A 21,044-nucleotide genomic window follows, 5' to 3' on the forward strand; every position below is an offset into this window, starting at 1 on the left:
TCATACTGTGCTCTTTTAAGGCAAGCACTGTCCCCATTTTGCAGATGAGAAAACTGAGGTAGAGTAACTTGACCAAGATCAACCAGCAGGGTAGGGGGTTGAACCCAGAGCTGACTGACCTCAGAATCCCTGCTTTGAATGGCTGATACACCATCAGTTGCTCCTGGGATTGAATGAGCTTGAATCTACTTTGTATTTCATGGGGTTTTAGGCTCGTTCAACATCCTCTCAACTCTTGGAGTTCTAGGCTGTTATTCTCCAAAGTTTGCTCGATTTTGCACTTTTCCCAAGAACTTCCCTCTCCCTTGGAGAAGTCTTCATTATTCTAATATAGACGGGCCGGATCTGGTGGCACAGAGGTTCAGAGAGAATTGTTCAAGATTGAGAAATCCCCTTAGGCTGAACGTCCCCTTTCTGAAGGATGTGTTATTTTATAAGCTTCGGGACCCACCCCTGTCCCCAAGCCTCCACCAGGGCCAAAAATAAATAAATAGATTAAAAAAAAATAAAGAAAAGAAAAGAAATAAAAAAACTGGAGCACTGTCCAAAGGGGGTTGTTGGTCATGTTCCTGGGCACGGGCCTGAGCCAGACACAACCAGTGAGCAGGCAAAAGCCACAGAAAGCTGACAGAGAGGCTCACTCAAGGCGGCTGAGCCTTCTGCAGGGGAAACGGTTTCCACGTCTGCACTGTCTGCACTGAGGGCCTGGCACTCAGGAGCAACCCGGGGAGAAGGAGAGTCCCAAGCCAGTGGGCAGTCCTGGCTTCTCTGCCTCCCTCACTGTTCCCCCGAAGGGCAGGCATGCCCGCCAGCACCAGCAGCTGAGGACGATCCTCTCTGGTGGAGCTAGTTCTTACCGCGCTAGCTAGAAGGATGCACAGAGCCACCACATGCAAGAGCGGGAAGGAGCCAAGGGGCTGATCACTCTTGTTTATCAATGAGGAAATGCACAGAGAGATCCCGTGAGTGCCCATCAGTCAGCTGTCCCAGGCTCACTGCCCAGCCCTCTCCATCCCACCCCCTCCTCAGCTCACACTCTGCCAGCAGCCCCAGGGCCACCGCTGGCCACATTCCACAGCATTCACCAGTTGGTGGCTTTACTAAGCTCCTGGGGTGTGTGGGGGAGGGGAGCAGCCCTGACTCAACCCTCACTCTGGACTCTGATGGGAGTAGCTGGGTCACAGCGGCTTCCCAGGTGCAGCAAATACTCTCCCGAGGTGGGTTTTGCTTTCACCCCAGCGGCCCTAGGCTGCTGCCAGTTCCCTCAGGCAGATGAGGCCCAAACCATCTGTTCTTTCTAAGGAGGCAGGCTCCAGGTTAATGGAGTGTGAAATAACTTTGGAGAGTGAAATGGCCTCAGTCATGCCTGGAAGGTGGGGCAGAGAATAGATTAGCTTCACTTCCTCTTGAAGGCACTGTGAGAATCTATATATAGAACCTCCAGGTGCCCCGGAGCCTTGATTACTCATACAAGCCCCAGCCCCAGAGAGCTCTTGGCCCACAAGCAGTGGTCCTCACTCGTGGACACCCAGTGTCTCTGGCTGGTTCGGGGCTTCCTCAGCCTCTGGTGTGAAATTCCCACTCTGTCCATTTCCAAGCTGGGAAGCCCGGAACCCAGGAGAAGTCTCGAAGTCCCGGCAGGTGTGCTCTAGGGGTCTTCTCGGGGCTCTCCACGGAAGTCAGGGCGCCTCGGCCCCCTTCATTCAGTTGACAGCTGCCCTGGCCACAGCTGCCTGATCTCTAGGCAATGTCCTAAGGAAGCACCACCCCCACCCGGGACGGATAGTGCTCCCTGTAGGTACAGTGTGAAGACAGTGCGAGGGGCTCACGGGGGAGCAGGCACCCAGCCCACAGGGGGTCCCCGCTCTGGCAACTTACCCACCCAGAGACACCCCAGCAGGACGTCCTGCTTTAGAGAGGCCAGGGAGCCAGGCTCTCCTTGTAGTCTGCCTCGAGGCCTCGCTCTAGCAGCTTGCCAGGAGCCGTGCAGCTCTGCGAGGCCCCTGCTGGCTGTCCAGGGCACTGGCCGGGAAGTTGGGGAAGGCCCGCACCGGCCAAACTGAGAACGCCCCACCTGGGAGGGTTTCCTGCCAAATCCTGAAGTGCTTGGGCATTACCAGCTCCATGAAACCTGATAAGACACGTGATAAGGGGGACGTTAACGCCACCCTGCCAACCCCACCCAACTATGCCTAAGTGTGAGGAGCGACACAGGTGTCAGGTGTCAGTAATAATCTGCGAAGTGAGTGGGAAGCATGATTTGTCAACCAGCTCTACTCCGGGCCCTGCTGATGAGGGAAGAGGAATGATACCAGACCTCGGCACTCAAGGACTCCTTTGACTTAGTGGGAGAGTAAAGAGTGACAAACAGGAAATAACTCAGCTCTGCAGTTCTGGAGGTTAAAGTGGAACTAATACTTATGGAACCTCATGTCCTATACAGAGTGTCTTACACATGTGTTACTCGTGTCATTCTCGAGAGCAGACATTATGATTATGCCCATTTCACAGATAAGGAAATCGAAGCTCAGACAGCTTGAGCAACTTGCCCAGAGTTACACCATCAGCGAGTGGTCAGTGAAGGACTTTGAACCCACAAGCCAGTGCTCTGTTCATACTATTCACTGCCTCTCCACAGGCCTGGAGGGCAGCCTGGGTGAGAAAGACGGGAAAGGCTTTCCCTGGGATTGCCCCAGCTGGAGAAAATCAAAACATGGCTCTGGGGAGGTATCATCCATTGATGGGCTCATTCTTTCTTCCTTTCTTCCTTCCTTTCATTCTTTCATTCAATCACTCAACAAATGGCTTTTGAGCACCAGAGCTATGCACCAGGCCCTGGGATGGGCCTGGTGAATACAGGGTAGTCATTTCTCCTTGGTGTTTTGCCACCTGATGGGGGGACAGATGAGTCAACTAAGCCTTATGGAAGTACTGCGGTAGGAGGCACCCATGGTGGGGAGTGTCACCCAATCTTCAGGGTTTAGGGGCAAGGGCTGGTCCTGAAGGATGATACGGAAGGGAAGAAGTATTCTCGGGGAGGGAATAAGGACCCAGTGTGACTGCCATGGAGGGAAAGAGGCTCAGAGTGGAAGAGCTGAGGCTGAAGAGACCAAGGGAGCCAGGAGAGCTGGTGGTACCTTTGAAAGTTTTGAAGAGTGGGGAGACCTGTCCTTTAGCCTCTTGAGTGTAGGGCCCAGGGCAGACAGTGGGAGGGAAGTTGTCCTTCCCAACACGGCCACAGCACCCATCTCTTCTGCTCTCACTCAAAGGACACAGGATTCCTCTCTTGGTGGAGCTTTCAGGCCCACCTCATGTCCAGGAGGCAGTCTTATCAGGGAGGGGAAGGGGATCAGCATCCCCTTTCCATAAAGGGGTCACACCACAGCCCAGAGCCACTCATCTCACTAGGGGCTGGTCTAGGACTGTGTCTTACTCTCTTGCTGCTACTGCAACAAATACCACAGCCTGGGTAGCTTCTCAGCCACACACATCGAATTCTCACAGTCTGGAGGCTGCAAGGCCAGAATCGGGCGACCAGCACGGTCAGGAGAGGGCCCTCTTCGGGTCACAGACTTCTTGCTGAGTCCTCACATGGGGGAAGAAGAGGTGGAGGAATCTCTCTGGAGTTTCTTAGAAGAGTGTCAATCCCATTCATGACTTAAGCGCATCCCAAAGGCTCTACCTCCAAATACTGTCACATCGGGAGTGAGGGTTTCAACGTGTGAATTTTGGGGTCACACAAACATTCAAAGCAAACTGGAACCCAGAGCCTCTGGGGACAGATCTAGGGGCTCTTCAGGATGCATCAGGCTGTCCTTCTTAAAGGCCAGCCTTGTGAGTGAAGACGCAGTTTGGTCTAGGACCTTCCAAGTTTGAAAATCAATGGCCTGATCATATACATAGAGTTTGACTCTTGCCACAGAGAACAGACAGTCCCTTGCAGGGTCCTGCTCTCTTCTCTGGCTCTGGGCTCTGCTCAAACTTTCCCTCCCATTAGGCACAAGAGCCCCTTGGAGGAGCTGAGACAGATGGTTATCTTCTGCCCAGACAATGGGAGCCGTGGTGCCCTTCTGCCCACCCACACCCTGGGCCAGGGACAGCCTGGCACCTACCCAAGACCAGTGGCATCAGAGTGGCAGCCATGAGCACAGCCTCTCCTTTGCCAGGAAGAGTGGTCTCCTGCTGCCAGAGTAGAGACCTTTGAGAAGCATGTTCCAGCCTCCTCTCAAGTCAACAGCTTTGCTGGAAAATCAATCCCCAAACAGTTTGGTTTCTAGGGGTGTTGGAAAAAAATGTTTTTTAATTTTTCCCAGACCCTAAAGTTGCCTCTAGCAGCACATTTCAGTGACACTACTTGCTTGCTTTCCTAACAGCATTATTCTGGCTCTTTCTCAGAGGCCAAACCCAAGATCAAATAATGAATAATATTTTCTCCAGGCTTCTAAGTGTGTTCCTACCCAGCACTGATGAAAACAATAAGCCGGACCTTTCGGTTAAGTTATATAAATCACCACTCAGCTTACAAAAACTACTTCTAAGGTTCAAGAATGAAGTCTTGTAGAGAATACAGCGCGTTCTGTCCTTTCATGCGCAGCTGAGAAAATGGCCCGGATTTTTCTACTCTGAAAATGGCCCGGATTTTTCTACTCTGAAAATGGCCCGGATTTTTCTACTCTGAAAATAGCCCGGATTTTTCTACTCTGTCTCTCGTCAACATCAGTCAGAGCCTAATTGTGACTGTGGGGCTGGGGTGGTTTAGATCCGAGCCTCAGAAATAGGGGTTGAATGAAATGCCCTTGATCACCTTGGGATTCTTTGTGTCTTCCGGGACCTGTGCTAATCCCTGTGGGACTCAGTCCTGCTCATTCATGGCTCCTCTGGTTTGCCCTGGGCATAGGCCCTTCTCTGGGGTAAGCTTTAGAGATAGATTTGCAAACCTCTGCCCAGAGGTGCACAGGGCCGAGTCTCAAACCCTGGTCCCCATCTTGTTGTTTCTTCAAATTAAGAAAACAGAAACTTTCAGGGGCAAATGTGCAGAATTGTCCAGAAAATGAAAAAAGCAAAGCAGGTCAGAACAGGACTTCGGGGAGGCCCGGTGCTGGAGAGAGGAGGGTGTGTCCCACAGGCCATGCACTAGCACTCGCTTTAGGAAGCAGGAGCTGTGGGGAGCAAAGGCAGAACATTCAGACCAGGTCGGAGTGACTCCCCCACCCCCCAGATGTGTAGCTTTTGTTGTTTTTTTAATGGTGGTAAAATACATGTATATTACATAAAATTACCATTTTAAGCTTTTTAAAGTGTATAATTAATTAGGACATTCACAGCCTTGTGCTGTGGTGCTCACCGCCATCCATCTCCAGAAAGGCTTTCTTCTTCCCCAACCAAAACTTTGTCCCCAGTAAACATACACTCCCTGGCGACCCCCATTCAATTCTCTGTCTCTATGAGTTTGACTACTTAGGTATATCATGTAAGTAGAATTGTAAAGTACTTGTACCTTTGTGGCTGGCTTCTCTCTTCCATATCATCCTCAAGGTCTCCCATGATATGTCAAGATGGCGGAAGGACATGCCATTGTATGGGCAGGCCGTATTTTGTTTATCTCTGCATCCATCCCTGGACACATGGGTTACTCCCACCCTTCGTCTCTTGTGAATAACGCTGCTATGGACACGAGCTACCAGTTAATGTACAGCCCCTACTTTCTATTCTTGCAGGGATCTATCCGCAAGAGGCACTGTTGGGTCATGTGGCAATCCCATGTGTCATTTTTTGAGGAACTGCCTCACTGTTCTCCACATTAGTTCACTGCAACGACGGCTTTCACTCCACCCAGCCCAGAGGCGGGAGTCAGCCTGTCTTCTAACTCCCCCTGAGAATTGGCCCCAGAGCCTTCCCGGCAGAGCCCTCTCCCATGAGGTCCTTCCATGAATTTCCGCAGCTGGCCAGCCTACCTGGGTTGGCTACAGCCAAGCACCGCGGTTGCTGCCAGGCCATCAATCGGCCGCCTTCTCCTTCCTGGGCTTCCTCACCCAGTGGGAACACGCCCTGTCACCGCAATGTGCTAACAGCCGCCACACACTGACATTTCTCCCCCTTTCACCAAGTACTATGCCCTAATTACAGGATTACAGTCACTGTGGGCGCTCCTCCGAGAATCCAGCAAGAGCCTCTATTGTGCAGGAACAACAGGCCACCCTGGGCAGGGAGATTAGAAATCAGCACGTCCTACAGTGGAGTCTTTGCCAGGGAGAGCATTAACCCACACTGATTGTTGAGTCACTGGGACCAGGTTTTAGGGCCAGCATCTCAGTTGTTTTAATGAAGTCTTAAAAGTGGGAGGTTTTGGCCAGTTTCCACATTCTGCACCTAGGCCCAGAGAAAGAACTTAAAGGTGAACCTCTTACCTTTGACTGACAGCGTTCAGCTCACCTGGCTTTCACTTATTGTCTGCTATGTTTCTCATAGTCCTTAGAATAAACAGGATCCCTTCTCTCTAGAAGAAGAGACAGGAGTTCAGGACTCACCCAAAGCCACATAGCTAGTAAAGAGGGGGTTCCACTGGAACCAAGAGTCTAACCCCAGAGCAATGGATTTCCCACTTCTCACTGCTTCTGGGATCCAGCCCACCTCCAGGTCAGCGGATGCCATGGAGAGGCCTCCAGTTCTGGGCTCTGATGGGCCCTGGGGTGATCCGAGTGCACACACCCTGGCTGGCCAACCCCAGACAGTCCCTTAAACTTCTCTGAGTTGGTTTCCTCTGTTTCCTCTTCCGGAACACAGATCAAAATAGCTCTCATCTAAAGCTATGCTTCCACTGCACCTGACAGTATGTGGCAGAAGATGGGATGTGAGGCCATCGCTGCCTGAACACCTCCTTGGCAGAGAAGACAGAAAAGGCAGGAGGGCCTCCACCCCCCCGCCCAGGAGCTGCCATTTTCCAACTTACTGCAAGCAGGATCCATGAAGACATACTTACGTTCGTTAAACATTTCTGCAAAGGTTAAAATCTAAAAAGGGCCTCTTAACCTGTATGAACCTTGTAGACATGAGGCTAAGTGCAATAAGCCAGTCACAAAAGGACAGATTCGGTGTGATTCCACTTACATAAGGCAGGTGGGGCAGTTGCATTCATAGAGACAGAAAGTGAAATGGTGGTTCTGGGGGTTGGGGGGATAGGGTTGGGGGGGAGGGGGAGTTGTTTAGCGGGGACAGAGTTTAAGTTTGACAAGATGAAGAGATCTGCAGGTAGATAGTGGGAATGGTTGCATATCAGTGAGGATATGCTTAATGCCACTGAGCTGTACACTTAACAGTGATGAAGACAGTAAAAATTTGATGTTCTGTGTGTTTTACCACAATGAAAAAAATGAAAAAAAAAATTCTAGGGTGCCTGGGTGACTGTTGGTTAAACAACTGCCTTCAGCTCGGGTCATGATCCTGGAGTCCCGGGATCGAGTCCCACTTCAGACTCCCTGCTAGGCAGGGAGTCTGTTCTCCTGATGACCTCTTTTCTATCATTCTTTTTCTCTCAAACAAACAAAAATTCTACGGGTGGGGCAGCAGGGAGACTGTACATTTTGCTTAGGTGTTTTTTGTTTTTTTTTAATTTTTATTTTTTTTTTAGCTGTGAGAGCTCATTTCTGTCTGGATCTGGTATGATTACAGCAGAGTTACCTCTTAAGGGCGGGCGGGGCGGGGGCGGGGCTCTAATTAATGTTCAAGGTACAGAGTCACCCTGGGGAAATCCTTAGTGAGTGAGAATAGGACCAACAGGGCCAATTTTCCCGGTGGTGTTGGAACACTGTTTCTCTGAGCATCAGATGCAGCAGCGGACTGACATTCAGGGATCATAATACAATAGATACTCTGAGTGACTCCTGGGGCAGATATTGACACTGAGACACCCTCAGAACCAGGGTCTGCTGGGAAAACAGCAGCTTTCCAGTCCCCCTCGTGGTCCTTGGGGCACAAACAAGTAGAATGGGCAGAATCCTCAGCCCCATGGGAAGTGTGGTCTTACTTCTCTTCTTTCCCTTATACAGAGTTGAATGAATCCAAGCTCAGTGAGTGTGTGAACTGGCCCCCCCAAGAGAACTGGACATGTACCTTACACTCACCCCTCTGTCCAACAAACACTGATGGGATTTCAACCCTAAATTGTCCTCTGACCTTTGTCTGGATCTATTAGCCCTAGAAAAACAGACCTTTTCCTCCAACCCTACAGATCCCATCTCACAGATACTCCCAGACACCTGCTCAAACCTGAAACTTTCCAACTTCAAGGTTCTTTTCAGATCTAAGATCCAGTTCCTGGGCCCAGAGTTTAAACCTAAACCATGAAGTTCCTATCTTTTCAAAGAGCTCTATCTTCAAATTAGAAAATACCCCAGAGAAATGGTTGAATCAAGACTCCTCAAAGACCATATTACATAAAGCAATGGGTGTGAGCTGGCATTGTCTTTCAGACAAATCTGATGACCCTCTCCTTTAGAAGGGTTTCAGACAACACCTAGCCCACTTTCAGGCATGACTAAGGGCTCCATAGCTAATGAATGGATAACCAGCTGCCCTTTGATGAGTCTGCCATCATTAATTTGTTGCTATTCTAATTCAATAAAATATTCTTGAAGATTTATTTAGTCATTCTAGAGAGAGAGAGAAAGCAGGGGTGGGGGCAGAGGGAGAGGGAGAGAAACTCAAGCTGACTCCCTAATAAACATGGATCCCAGGACCCCAAAGCTATGACCTGAGCCAAAATTGGGAGTTCCTTGTCAGTGGCTTGGGCTCTTGAGTCTGTTTGTCTGGGTTTCTCATCGCAACTCTGCCATTTTTGCCCTTTGTGATTTGACACAGTGATTGATTTCATGAGTTGCTGCCTCTTCATCTCTTAACTTGTGGATGATGATGGTGTTATTACTTAACAGAGTTGTAGTGAAGAGTAACTGTAACATGTTGATGTACCCACTTTAGACTGAATCTTTGTGTCCCCCCCCCCAAATTCATATGTTGAAGCCCTTACCCCCAGTGTGATGGTATTTGGAGGTGGGCCTTTAGGAGGTAATTAGATTTTGAGGTCATCAGTGTGGTGCCCCCATCATGAAATTAATGTCACTTTGAAAAGAAGGAAAGCTGAGCTTTCTCTTTCCATCATGTGGGGATATAGCAAGAAGGTGGCCATTTGCAAGCCAAGAGAAGGTCCTCAGTAAGAGTAGAATCAGCCCACCCCTTGATCTTGGACTTCTTGACCATGAAAACTATGAAAAATAAATGTCTACTGGTTAAGCCTGCCAGTCTGTGGTGTTTTATATGGCAGCCTGAGCAGACTACTACATACCTGAAGAACTAAGAACAATGCCTGGTTCATAGTAAAACATCCAGTAAATATTAGCATATATTTACATATTTGTTTGTTTGTTTTGAAACTTTATTAAGAAATACTACAGACAGGTGCGCCTGGGTGGCTCAGTGTGTTCAGCATCCAACTCTTGGCTTCGTCTCAAGTCATGATCTCATGGTCATGAACTCCGAATTGGGCTTAGCGGGGAGTCTGTTTGAGGATTCTCTCTTTCCCTCTTCCTTTGCCCCTCCTCCTGCTTGCTCTCTCTCTCTCTTTCTCTCAAATAAACAAATTAATTAAATACTTTTAAAAACATATTACAGGGCGCCTGGGTGGCTCAGTCGGTTAAGCGGCTGTCTTCAGCTCAGGCCATGATCCTAGAGTCCCAGGATCGAGTCCTGCATCAGACTTTCAGCTCCACAGGGAGTCTGCTTCTCCCTCTGACCTTCTACCCTCTCATGCTCTCTCTTATTTGCTCTCTCTCTCAAATAGATCAAATGTTTGAAAAAAAAAAAAACATATTGCAGTCATTTTAAAATGTTTAAAGATTTAAAGAATGATCTAACAGTAGACCCACCACCCAACATAAGGTATGAAATATTACCAATACAGCTGAAGCCCCCATAAACCTTCCTTAACCACCTTCTTTCCTTCCCACCCACAGGTAATCATCCTTCTCAGTTTGGTACGTAAACCACTCCCGCGCATTCCTTTATACTCTTACTCTACCCATGTGTGTCTGTGAACAATGAGACTGAACCTTTAAGCCAGGACAGACAGGTGCCTCTTCCAGAAGTATTTAGACATAGAATCTAGCCTGACATGAAGTGTTGTTGGGGGAAACCGTCTGTCCCCATTTGTCATCTTGCTGTGTGTGTCTTTTCACCTTCCTGAGCAGGGAATGTGCCAGTATCTCCAGGTGGACCAGCTGGTGGTGCAAGCCATTAATTAGGTCTCCCATCAGCAGGTCTGTGTTTGTCAGAGACTATGGAGCTGCAACCCCAGCCCACCTCTTTGCTGATGCCTCCCTTCCTCCCTTCCAGATGGAGATGCGGCTACAGGACCAGCAGCTGGCCAGACAGCTCATGCGCCTGCGCAGTGACATCAGCAAGCTGAAGATCGAGCAGACCTGTGACCTGCATAGGAGAATGCTCAATGACGCCACCTACGAGCTGGAGGAACGGGACGAGCTGTCTGATCTCTTCTGTGACTCTCCGCTGGCCTCCTCCTTCAGTCTCTCCACCCCACTCAAGCTCATTGGAGTCACCAAGATGAATATCAACTCCAGGAGGTTCTCTCTGTGCTGAGAAGCCCTAGAAGGGGTCCGAGGAGCCAGAACAGAATGTTTGGGAGGCGGGGAGGGGAGGCGGGGAGGGCATGGAGGTTGTATCACCTTGAGTGAGTCTCCCCAGGGGCAGGGCTTCCCTGTGGCTTCCCCGTGTGGGCCCTCAGACCCATGGCAGGTGCTCTGTCAGGGGGCCCCGGCTGTGGAGCCCCACAACCCCTTGACTGTCCGTGACCCAAAGTGTTCTGCAGAAGGGCTGCTCCATCTAGGTGTTCAGTGAGACCTGGATCCTAGCATGACTCATCTCCATCCTCCCCTCACTGACCCGCATTCCGTTTCCTCAGAATCACTGGTGCTATGATCTGAGATCCCAAAGGGGGGCCACCAAATGCTATGGTTCTTGCAGAAAACTTTCCCAAGGGCACTGAGCCCCCAGGGAGGAGGTGACTAGGTACCTCAGATGAGCCCATCTGCTGTTGTTGTCCTCTAAGTACTGGCTCAGATTCACCATAGACAGGTGACTCAGCAGCCCTGACAGGGACCCAGGAGGAAAGGAAAACCAGAAGGAGCGACAAACCAGAAGCTTGGGAACACAGGCCCCATAACCATCGCCAGCTTCTCTGCTGAGCGGCTGTCCAGGCTCCTGTCAGTCTTAGACCTTGGCACAACCACGGCTGTGTCAATTGTTTCTAGTGCGTGCCAGGATACACGGGGGCCACAGGGGTGGAGCAAACACGGATGTCCTTTCTGCTGCCTTCCCTGGCCGCACACACCAATCCCAATCTCCAAAGCGCCCCTTTGCCGCCACCCTGCTCCTCCAGGGGAGTGCCCGAGTGAACTAGGTAAGTCTGTCAGTGGATTTCCCAGCACCAAATTCTCCTGGTGGCATCACCTTTGTCCCCTTTCTGCCCTCCCCAGAACGACTTGAAGAAGTTCAGGAGCTCACCCTGAGCCTCCTCTGACATTCTGTGCCTGATTTAAACCACTAATTTCAATTGAATCAGACTGTTACTAATCTGTTGCTAACGTGTTCAGAGCTGTTTGATTTTTGTCCACATGGTGATGCCAGTTGGGTAGGTCAAGTGCATTAGTTCAGGATTTGACTTGAAAAGTTCTCCCTGATGACAAGCATGAGGATGAGCAAGGCGAAGACCAAGGCCTCAACAGGGAGGAAAGTTAGCCTCATAGAACGCCACCTGGTGCAGGTTCTCCTGCCAGCGGGGGGTGGCTTTTGACGTCCCCTAGTTCAAGCCTCCTTGTGCATAAAGGAGTAAAGTGAAGCCAGGGAAAGAGGATGACTTCCCTCAGATTATGCGGCTCCGTAGTGGCTACAGACGGCCAACAGGTTAAATCATTATTGAGAATGTCAAGACAGATCATATATCAAGGAACTTGAACCCCAAAGATGGTCCTAATGCTTTGCCAAACCCACCAACTGCCAAGCCCTCTACACTCCACCTCATCACACATCCCCCAAGCGTACCTCTCATTTTGCAGTCCTGAATATTTGGGTCCAACTTAGAGCAATGCTTGGAAAGTGGACCCACAGAACACGTGTTACCAATCACACTTCCATAGTTGAAGTACGGTGTCCTGATGTTCTTTCATGTTTCATCTTCCCGTAGAGTCTCTCTGGGCCCATGCACACCTCACACAAACACACACACACACGCACACACACACACACACACACACACTCTGACCCACATTGGGAAGGTTGTTTTTCTTTGGTGGGCTGGCAGTGGGAGGACATGAATGAGTGGTCCCTAGTTAGAAGAGAACTTGTTCTCTTTTGGAACGCCTGACCCTTTAGACCTGCTCCCCCTCAGGCAGGAAGGGAGGGGGATTTTCTCGACCCCAAGCCGTCTCTCCTCAGGGATAATGTACTAGCATTGCCCATTTCCACCGAGACATTCCTGCCGGGCTTCTCTGAGACGCGTCCTTGGGACGGCAGGGGAGCAGGCTGGCCCACACCCGCCACCCGCTCCGGGGAGGCACATAGGCACACGCACTCACACCCACACCCACGCAGGAAAGCCCAGTCCATCTTCTGAAAATAATGCCAAACTGGGTTTGCTTTTTTTTTCCCTTTCTAGAAATCAGTCATTACAGTAATTGAAAAAATTGGCTTCAACGGAAGCTGATTTCGTTGATTTGGTCGGTCCAATTGAATTGGCGTCAACTGGGCGATTTAGTTGTTCAGCTCGCCTAATGTCCCCTTCCTTTCTTTGTTCTCTGAGAGGAAACTGAGATCACGGCACACTTTTTGGAATAGGTTGGATGTCTCCGCTCTTTTGCTTCGTTCACCCCAAGAGAATTTAAGTTGGGGATGAGGACGGAGGAGAAAGGGGAGGGACCAGAGAGGAGAGTGGAGGAGGATCGACTGGGAGCATCTCCTTACTCACCCTTCACCCCGTGTCCATTAGCCATTCTGCCAGGGAACACACATAACTTGGCAGGTCGGTTCAGTGTTGTGAATTCCCTGCCTTATGGGGCTCAAGTGATGTCTGTGCGTCACCTGTAACCTCACCTGCATCGCCAGCATCCTGGGGCCACCTTCTGGTGTGCCACATGTACACAATGTTTGTAGTTTAATCATCATCTACCCATCTCTGTCATCCTCAAGGACCCTGGGTGTAAGCCACAAGGTCTCCACTGACACCATTGTGCACAGCAGTGTGTGATGCCTTCATGGACTTGGCAGAGATCACAGAGGCCCGGAGAGCCTGGGGAGGCTTGAGAGGGCCTGCTCCAGCCCCGGGCCTCCTCCCTGTAGCAATACCAAGTGCTATTACATAATTGATGGACAATTTATAATCTTATTTTTTATGATTCTGTGTTTCTATATTGCTGTTAGAAGAAGTGAATAAAAATATTTCAAAAGGAGATACCACATAAGGGGGAGAAATTTGTTTTCTTTTACCTCCTTCCTATTACAGCACACAGGGAAAGAGAGAGAGAGAGGGAGGAGGGAGGGAGGGAGGAGGGAGGAGGGAGGAGGGAGGAGGGAGGGAGGGAGGAGGGAGAGAGGGAGGAGGGAAGGAAAGAGGGAGGAGGGAGGGAGGAGAGAGGGAGGAGGGAGGGAGGGAGGGAGAGAGAGAGGGAGGAGGGAGGAGGGAGGAGGGAGAGAGGGAGAAGGGAGATAGGGAGGGAGGGAGGAGGGAGGAGGGAGGGAGGGAGGAGGGAGGAGGGAGAGAGGGAGGGGGAAGGAGGGAGCGAGGGAGGAGGGAGGGAGGGAGGGAGAGAGGGAGGGAGGGAGGATGAGTTTGAGATTGACTTTGGCCCTGCTTTGGGACATAATTTGGAAGTAAAGCCAACAGCTTGGCTATGGAGTGTGAAGGAAACCGAGGAATGGAGAACCACCTGCTGGCCGGCAGCTGGGTGGAGAGGGTACCATTTACTGAGACGAAGATCTCTTGAGGGGAACGTGACTGGGGCAGAGGGACAAGACCAGTAGTTGTGTCTCAAGTGTGGTACATGTAAATGTATATCCCAGTGGGGAGTGAGGGAGTGGTTGGCTATAGGGACCTGGATTTCAGGAAAAGGTCATTGTTGGAAACACAAATTTGGGAGTCTGGATTTGGGTATTTGGATGATCTTAAAAGCACCATGCCTGTGTAAGTCCTCAAGGAAGAAAGAGAGGATGTAAGAGAAAGGCTCTAAGTACCACCTCCTGAGACTCCAGCATCTAGAGGTCTGGAGACCAAATGGAAGATCTCCAGACCTCTATGGGGGGAGCAGAAGTGACCTTCTAGGGCTGGTGTGGCTGCTCCATTCAGGGGCACAGCCTGACGCTACACTAGCTGCCCAGCAGCCCCAGCTGAGGGTATCCCTCCAGGACCGATGACATAGGTCACTATGGTCACCCCCATGGTGACTTCCAGACCCCCCTGCAGATCTTTTCTAACTTATTTAGAAAGGGTTTTGAACTCTGTTGACAGCATTCCCTTTGGCTTCTTAGCAGGAGCAGAAGGTTGTCCCCACTCCTGACTCTCCATGGCAAAGGTAGGGAGTCTGTGACCCGGGCTGCTGGGGAGGAAGGCTTGGGGGAGGGGTGGGTTGGGCCCTACTGCGGACAGCTGACAGGGATCCTGCCGCAGCCTATCACAACAGCGGGCCCTCTCTTCAGGGAATGGCTCCATCTCACTGCAAGTTTTCAGACCTGACTCTTTTCAAATACCCTGTTTACTGGCTCAAAGCCAACAGTGACAGAGAGAGCAAGGTAGTCTCCAGAGGAAGTTGCTTCAGGAAAGGAAAACTGCAAACATTTGAGGGCTCTGGCAAGCAGGGTCCCCTTCCCCACAACCACAGGGTGCCAAGTACAGGGTGGATATTTCCCCAACCAGCAGGAATGGCACCGGTAGTGTGCTCCCTGTGCCAGCTTCCCCGCCCCTCGTGTTTCCTAAACCATTTCACCGAACAGAGAGCCAACCCCCATTGTTACCCTGCCTACCCCCCCCATTGTTACCCTGCCTACCCACTTCTCCACATACAGATGGCTGAAATGCTAAGAAAGGATGACTTGCTAGAGGGCATCTGGGGTCCCAAGGTCAACCTGAGTGAGGGAATGATGAGCCAGCATCCTCATCTCCCCCACCCCGGGGGCCTCGCCTCCCTGCTGCCGGCCCAGGCACCGCAGGGTTCCACCTGTTGCACAGTGAGCCTCATCTGGAAGGGGTTGCCATGGGTCAGGGGGCATGGGCCGGGGGCCAAAAAAAAACCACTCTTTGCCCTGTCCCATCTGTACCAGACAGGGCTGGGGCGGGAAAGCAGAAGTGGCAGCCAGCATTCCAGGAGGGGAAGGATCTGACACAGGGAACTGGGGGCCACAGAATCATTGGAAGGTCTGGAAAGTGACGGCTAGGGAGTGATGCGCTGGACTTCAGCAAGCTCAGCAGATGCCCTCCACCAGGAAAGCACAGCCTCATGCGGGGTCATGGCCTGGGCTGTGTTCCCTCAAAATTCAAATGTGGAAGTCCCAGGGCCCCGTAGCTCAGAACATGACTATATTTGGATATAGAGCCTCGAAAGTGGTCATTTAAGTAAAGTGAGGTCACGAGCCTGGGACTTGTTGTCCTTAGGAAAAGAGGACATCGGGACACAGACACACGCAGAGGCAAGACTGTGTGAGGACACGGGGAGAAGATGGCCGTCTGCAAGCCGAGGAGAGAGGACTCAAGAGAACCCGCCTCGGCCGACACCTCAGTCCCCGACTTGCTGCCTCCAGCACAGTGACGCCGCAGATGGCTGTGACTGAGGCCACAAGTCGGGGGGACTTGGTACGGCTCTTGCAGACGAAGTCACTGCTGTTCCTCTTTATCTCCCTCTTCCTCTAGCCCCGGCTCTAGCTGCTTGCTCCTGGAAGTGATTCTGATCACTTCCGCTCACATTTCTTTGGCCGGAACAAGTCTCATGGCCCCATCAATCCTTGGGGGGAGGAGGAAGGAAAAGCTTACCACGTGCCAGGGCAGAGGAGAACTGGAATGTTCAGGACCAGGAGATGAATGACCATGCCCACCATCCTCCCCCACCTCACCCTGAGCCACCTGGGACCCCATGGGCCTGTGGCCCTGAGGACACCTTGGCCGGCAGACTCGAAGGTGTGGGACAGACACCGGGGAGTGTGCAGGACGGGGCCATAGGGGACGTGAAGAAAAGAAGTGAACCTCTATGAATATTTTTCATCTCTTTCTATCTTCAGTATGCTTTAAATGTGCATAATGCTTGGGTCCAGTAATGCATGCTGTGAAGCGTGAATCTTTTAGGCAGGGGCAGAGGGCGGGGGGTGGTTAGGCACAAAACTTCTTCCGGATGGAACACAGCATCAAACATGTGGGCCTTAGCCTGCAGACACTGGTCCTGGATCTGAGCCAGCTGCAGAGTGCTAGGCTGGGCCACACACGACTCAGGGATCAGTGCTTTTCTCCTGAGAAAACACACAGGTATGTCCCTCTGTGGACACCAGCAGCTGCTCGCTGCACTTGAGTCCTTGGGTAAGAGATACAGCTTTCCTTCCCCTTAGTTCTGGGCTCTGCACCCCTGGGCCACACAGCAGAAAACAGAGGGTGGAGAGGAAGGATCTAGATGAAGGGAGAGAGGAAAGAGGGACAAGGCCAAGAGAGAAGGCACAAGAAGAAGCAAAAGACGATTTTCTAAATTGTAGAGTTGACACCAAGTCCAAGAACATGGAATGACATCCCCTTCCTGCGCTGAGTCCCCCCACCTTTTTAATAAAGTCCTGGGCAAGTCTTAGAACAGGGCCCAGAAATCATGGTTTCTGAGATGGAGTCCTGGGGGGCAGGCCTGGATTCAAGGCCCAGAAGCCAGAGGCATTGCCAGGCACCCCACAGCCTGTTGGCGTCCACACCCTCGCTGGAGCAGAGTGGCTGATCTCAGTGCCTGCTCTTCCTGTCTGCCAGGCCTTTGACAGGCCACCTCCTGCACAGCTCCCCCAGGGCCCTGCTGAAAGGACCAGAGCTCAGCCCACAGAGGGAGGGGCACCTGGCACTCAGGAGAGCCTGGGGGCTGGCCACAGGGAGGGAGGAGGTCCCCCCTGCTCCTGCAGGAGACAAAGGAACACAAAATGTCATCTGTTGACCCCCACCCGCACCCCAGCCTAAAGTTGGGTTGATTCTACTAATTCTAAGGAAAGACAAGACGGAACAAACCATCATAAAAATGTCACAAGGCGCCCCAGGAGGTGGAACTAGATTTTCTAAGAGCAAGTTTCTGTCAGAAGTTTCCAGCTACTTCTTTTTCTAGCAGAGGAGACAGCGAGTCTCCCTTAGAAAAACCTCCTGAGTGGTCCCTTTCAGGAAGTAGATGAAAGGCAAGTCAGCAAGCACTCCTCTTGGGGAGGGTGAGTCAGGACTCTTGGCACCGACAAAGACCATCCTCCCCAGCTCCTGCTGTGACTGCTGGAGAGGAGTGGACAGGGTGTCAGGGTCTAGGAGCGTTCCAAAGAAAGGGGTCTTGATGCCTTTGCAGATTCTGTAGTACTGAAGCCTCTCTGAAGTTCCTCTAGATCCAAATGTCTGACTCCTCCAGGGGGAAGGCTGGATGTCCTCAATCACAGACGTGCAGAACTACCAGACCTTTGTGGACGGGAACGCTGGGAGCCCAGACCTTAGAGGAGAAGACAGTCTCCACTTCAAGGGGCAAAGGAGAATGCCAGGGGCAGCCTCAGAGAGGGATGAGTCTCAGGAAAGAACGGAGAGGAAAGACACAGACTTATCATGATGAAATGGGGCTCAGAATTAAATCTTCCAAAATATAAAAGGGGCCTTATACCAACCCCAAGCTGCTGAGGTGATATGCATCCCATGCGGTCAGGTCAGAGGGCTCTGGCGATCAGAACACGGTCTTTTCCTAGTGCAAATAAAGAAGCAGGTCCAGGAGCTGAAGTGGCTGGCCAAGGTCACCACCCAGTTGGTACAGAGCTAGAAACGCATCCTGATCCTGGCTCTTCCCAACACCCTGTCTTTCCTGCAGCCTTCCCACCTCCTCTCACCTTGCTGGAACCTCACAGAGATCTGAGATAACAAACCTGTGAAGTTCTTCTGGAAACAAAAGATTTTTTCATTTTGGTCATGGAGACCCTAAAGTGCCCTCTGCTGGAGAAACCGAGGAATCAAGTCTCATGTGGATTTTTTTTTTCCCCAGAGTTTCAGCAACACCAGTCACTTACACCTTGATACTTGCTGATTTTCTCGGCGTGTGCGCTGTCATCACCGTTCATGTTTGCTAAAAAATTCAAAGCTCAGGTGCTCTTTCCACCACTCAAAACCCAAAATCTCTAGTTAGAACACTCTGTCACCCTGTAATCAATCTCCTAGTATCTTTTTAATATCTGGTTTGTGTCAAGCACTATGCCAATTCCAGGAAATAAACACTTGGGTTTCTTTCACTCTATCTAAAGTGAAACTTGGGACTCCTGGGTGGCTCAGTTGGTTAAGCGTCTGTCTTTGGTGGTCATGATCCCAGGGTCCTGGATCGAGTCCCGCATCGGGCTCCCTGTTCATGGGAGTCTGCTTCTCCCTCTGCCTGCTTCTCCTCCCTGCTTGTGCTCTCGCTCCCTCTCTCTGACAAAAAAAAAAAAAAAAAAAATCATTAAAAATAGATAAAGTGAAACTCATGTTTTATCTCAGTTCCAGAATGCAGTCCTTTACAAAGAAAATAAGCTAGCCGCTAACCTGAAAACCATATGGGAAGTTTTTAATTAATATGGTTTCATTTGGTGCTTCCCTTCTCACTTTTTCAAGCTACAGTTCCTAATTATTGGGACCATTTTCCCAACTACAGGTGTGAAGGGAGAAAGCTTTCCATTTTTCTGTCACTTGTTCCCTCAAAATGCATAACTACTCCAGGTTGTCCCCCCTCACTGGCTTCACCCAGTTTCAAAGCTCTAGCAGTCTTCCTTGGCCTCCCGCTACAATCTGGCTTTCTCCCCCAGAGAGACAACTTTCAAAGACAGTGACTCAAGCAATTCATTTTGCCCCTTCCATCTTTCTTCCCATGAATTAGAAGCAAAATGATTAATTCACAAGTCCTTTCCCTCCCCTATTGTGTGTTTCCTCGTGACTAATTGTGCTCTGTTGGATGTGTCTCAATTCATTTTGGTTTTATGGTCTTGCTTGCTTTATTTTGTTTTTTTAACCTTTAGGAGAAGATGCCTCTCAGATTTGCACCCCTTGCTCCAGATGGCCACCTCCCTCTCCAACAAACAGCATATTTTCACCTTAATTGGCCCTGGCAGCTGACCAAGATCTAAATTAGCGTCACAGCGAAGTCCACGTGACACATTACGAAAAAAGTTCCTTAAAACGAAGTGTCGGGGAGGGGCTTTCTGGAACTTACTCTTAACCCAAGTTCAAGAAACAATGCAATTTATATCTATTGTCTTTTTTCTCAAAACCTCAATGCAAAAATGATTAAAAGGAAGGTTTAAACAACCCAAACCATCCAAATGACCTCTATAACATCAGGCGTCGGGTGTGCGATCATTTCTTTCTAGACCAGCCCAAATTCCAAATGGATGTTGGTCACCAAATGTTAAATTGTTAAGTGTGAACTTCCTGATTTTAAGCAACAGAACTGTACAGTAACTCTTAACATCAGAATATTTCTGACCCACTCTCTAGACCAGTGATTAATGTATATTAAAATGTATGTGTGTGATTTTATCTTTGCCCCTTTGTGCAGTTGACCCTCTTTTCCTGTGCTTATTCTGACTCCACTGAAGCTTATTCTGACTCCAAGGCTGAAGTTTCCTCTTTATACTCCTAGTGCCTAACTCAGTGTCCAGAAGGGTCAGGGCCCTGAATAAATGAATAGGCTCAGAATGATTTTCTAAGTCTCGCCTACCTCAAGTGTTTGCAGAACGTGGCTATCTGGATCCTGAGAAAGAACAGCATTGTCCGATGGTTACTACTGAGCTAGACAGAAGAAGACGGCTAGACAATCACTTCCCCTGGCCTGAGTCTCTGACCCCCTCTGCTGTTGCTCCTTCCAATTGTCCATGAATAAGGCAAATCAAGATGACTTCTAGGCACAGCCAACATCAAAGCATCCTTGGTATGAAGACATCACACCTGGCTCTCAGAAAAGATCAGGTTCAGGAAACATTAGATAGGGGAGCCTTGGTGGCTCAGTGAGTTGGGTGTCTGGCCTCAGCTCAGATCATGATCTCAGGGTCCTGGGATCAAGGCCTGCATGGGGATCCCTGCTTAGTGGGAAGCCTGTTTCTCCCTCTCTTTCTGTGTGTGCCTGTGCTCTCTCTCTCCCAAATAAATAAAATCTTTTTTGAAAACAGAAAACATTATTTTAGCACACATTAGGGATAACTGATAAAAAGAAGTCTTGAGCATACTGTGTCCTAGAGGAGCCAGAAGTTGTGAGAGGTAAACCAAATGAGCCTGTGCAAATTTGTCCTTCCCTAGACCTATACATTTGAAAAATCCCCAAATAATTGGAAAATTAAGAAACATACTATTGAACAGTCCATGAGTCAAAGACAAAATCAGAAAACACATTAAGTTAAAAAAAAAAAAGAAACTATTTTAAGCCATGCAAAATGGATACATGATATATCAAAATTCGTGCTTTTCCAGTTAATACAATCATTAGAGGGGAATTTGCTTTAAACATTTTTATTGGAAAGAAATAAAATTCCTAAATACATTTTCTAATTGTCTACCTTAAGAACTTAGAAAAGAGAACAAATTAAATGTGTTACAAGCAGAAAGAAAACATAAGTATTACATAAATCAATTAAATAGAGATGGAAAAATAGAGAAAATCAATGATACTATAAGTAAGTTAATTGAAAAAATCAATAAAATTAATAAACCTCTAGCTAAACTGAAAGAGAGAGAATACACACAAATTATCGTTATCAGGAGTGAAAGAGAACAGTACCAT

At 49.8% G+C, this 21,044-nt stretch overlaps 1 protein-coding gene across 2 annotated transcripts in view; it reads left to right on the forward strand.

Annotated features, from left to right (window-relative positions):
- FAM167A (family with sequence similarity 167 member A) overlaps positions 1-11,992 on the forward strand; it is a 40,083-nt gene extending 28,091 nt beyond the window's left edge. For both annotated transcript variants that reach the window (XM_032332262.1, XM_032332264.1), the window contains exon 4: positions 10,384-11,992. In XM_032332262.1, coding sequence (XP_032188153.1) covers positions 10,384-10,647 — 264 coding nt within the window. In that variant the 3' untranslated portion in view covers positions 10,648-11,992. The remainder of the gene's footprint in view (positions 1-10,383) is intronic.
- The last annotated feature ends 9,052 nt before the right edge of the window (positions 11,993-21,044 follow it).

Source organism: Mustela erminea, chromosome 2 (genome assembly GCF_009829155.1).
Source record: "Mustela erminea isolate mMusErm1 chromosome 2, mMusErm1.Pri, whole genome shotgun sequence".
NCBI lineage: Eukaryota > Metazoa > Chordata > Mammalia > Carnivora > Mustelidae > Mustela > Mustela erminea.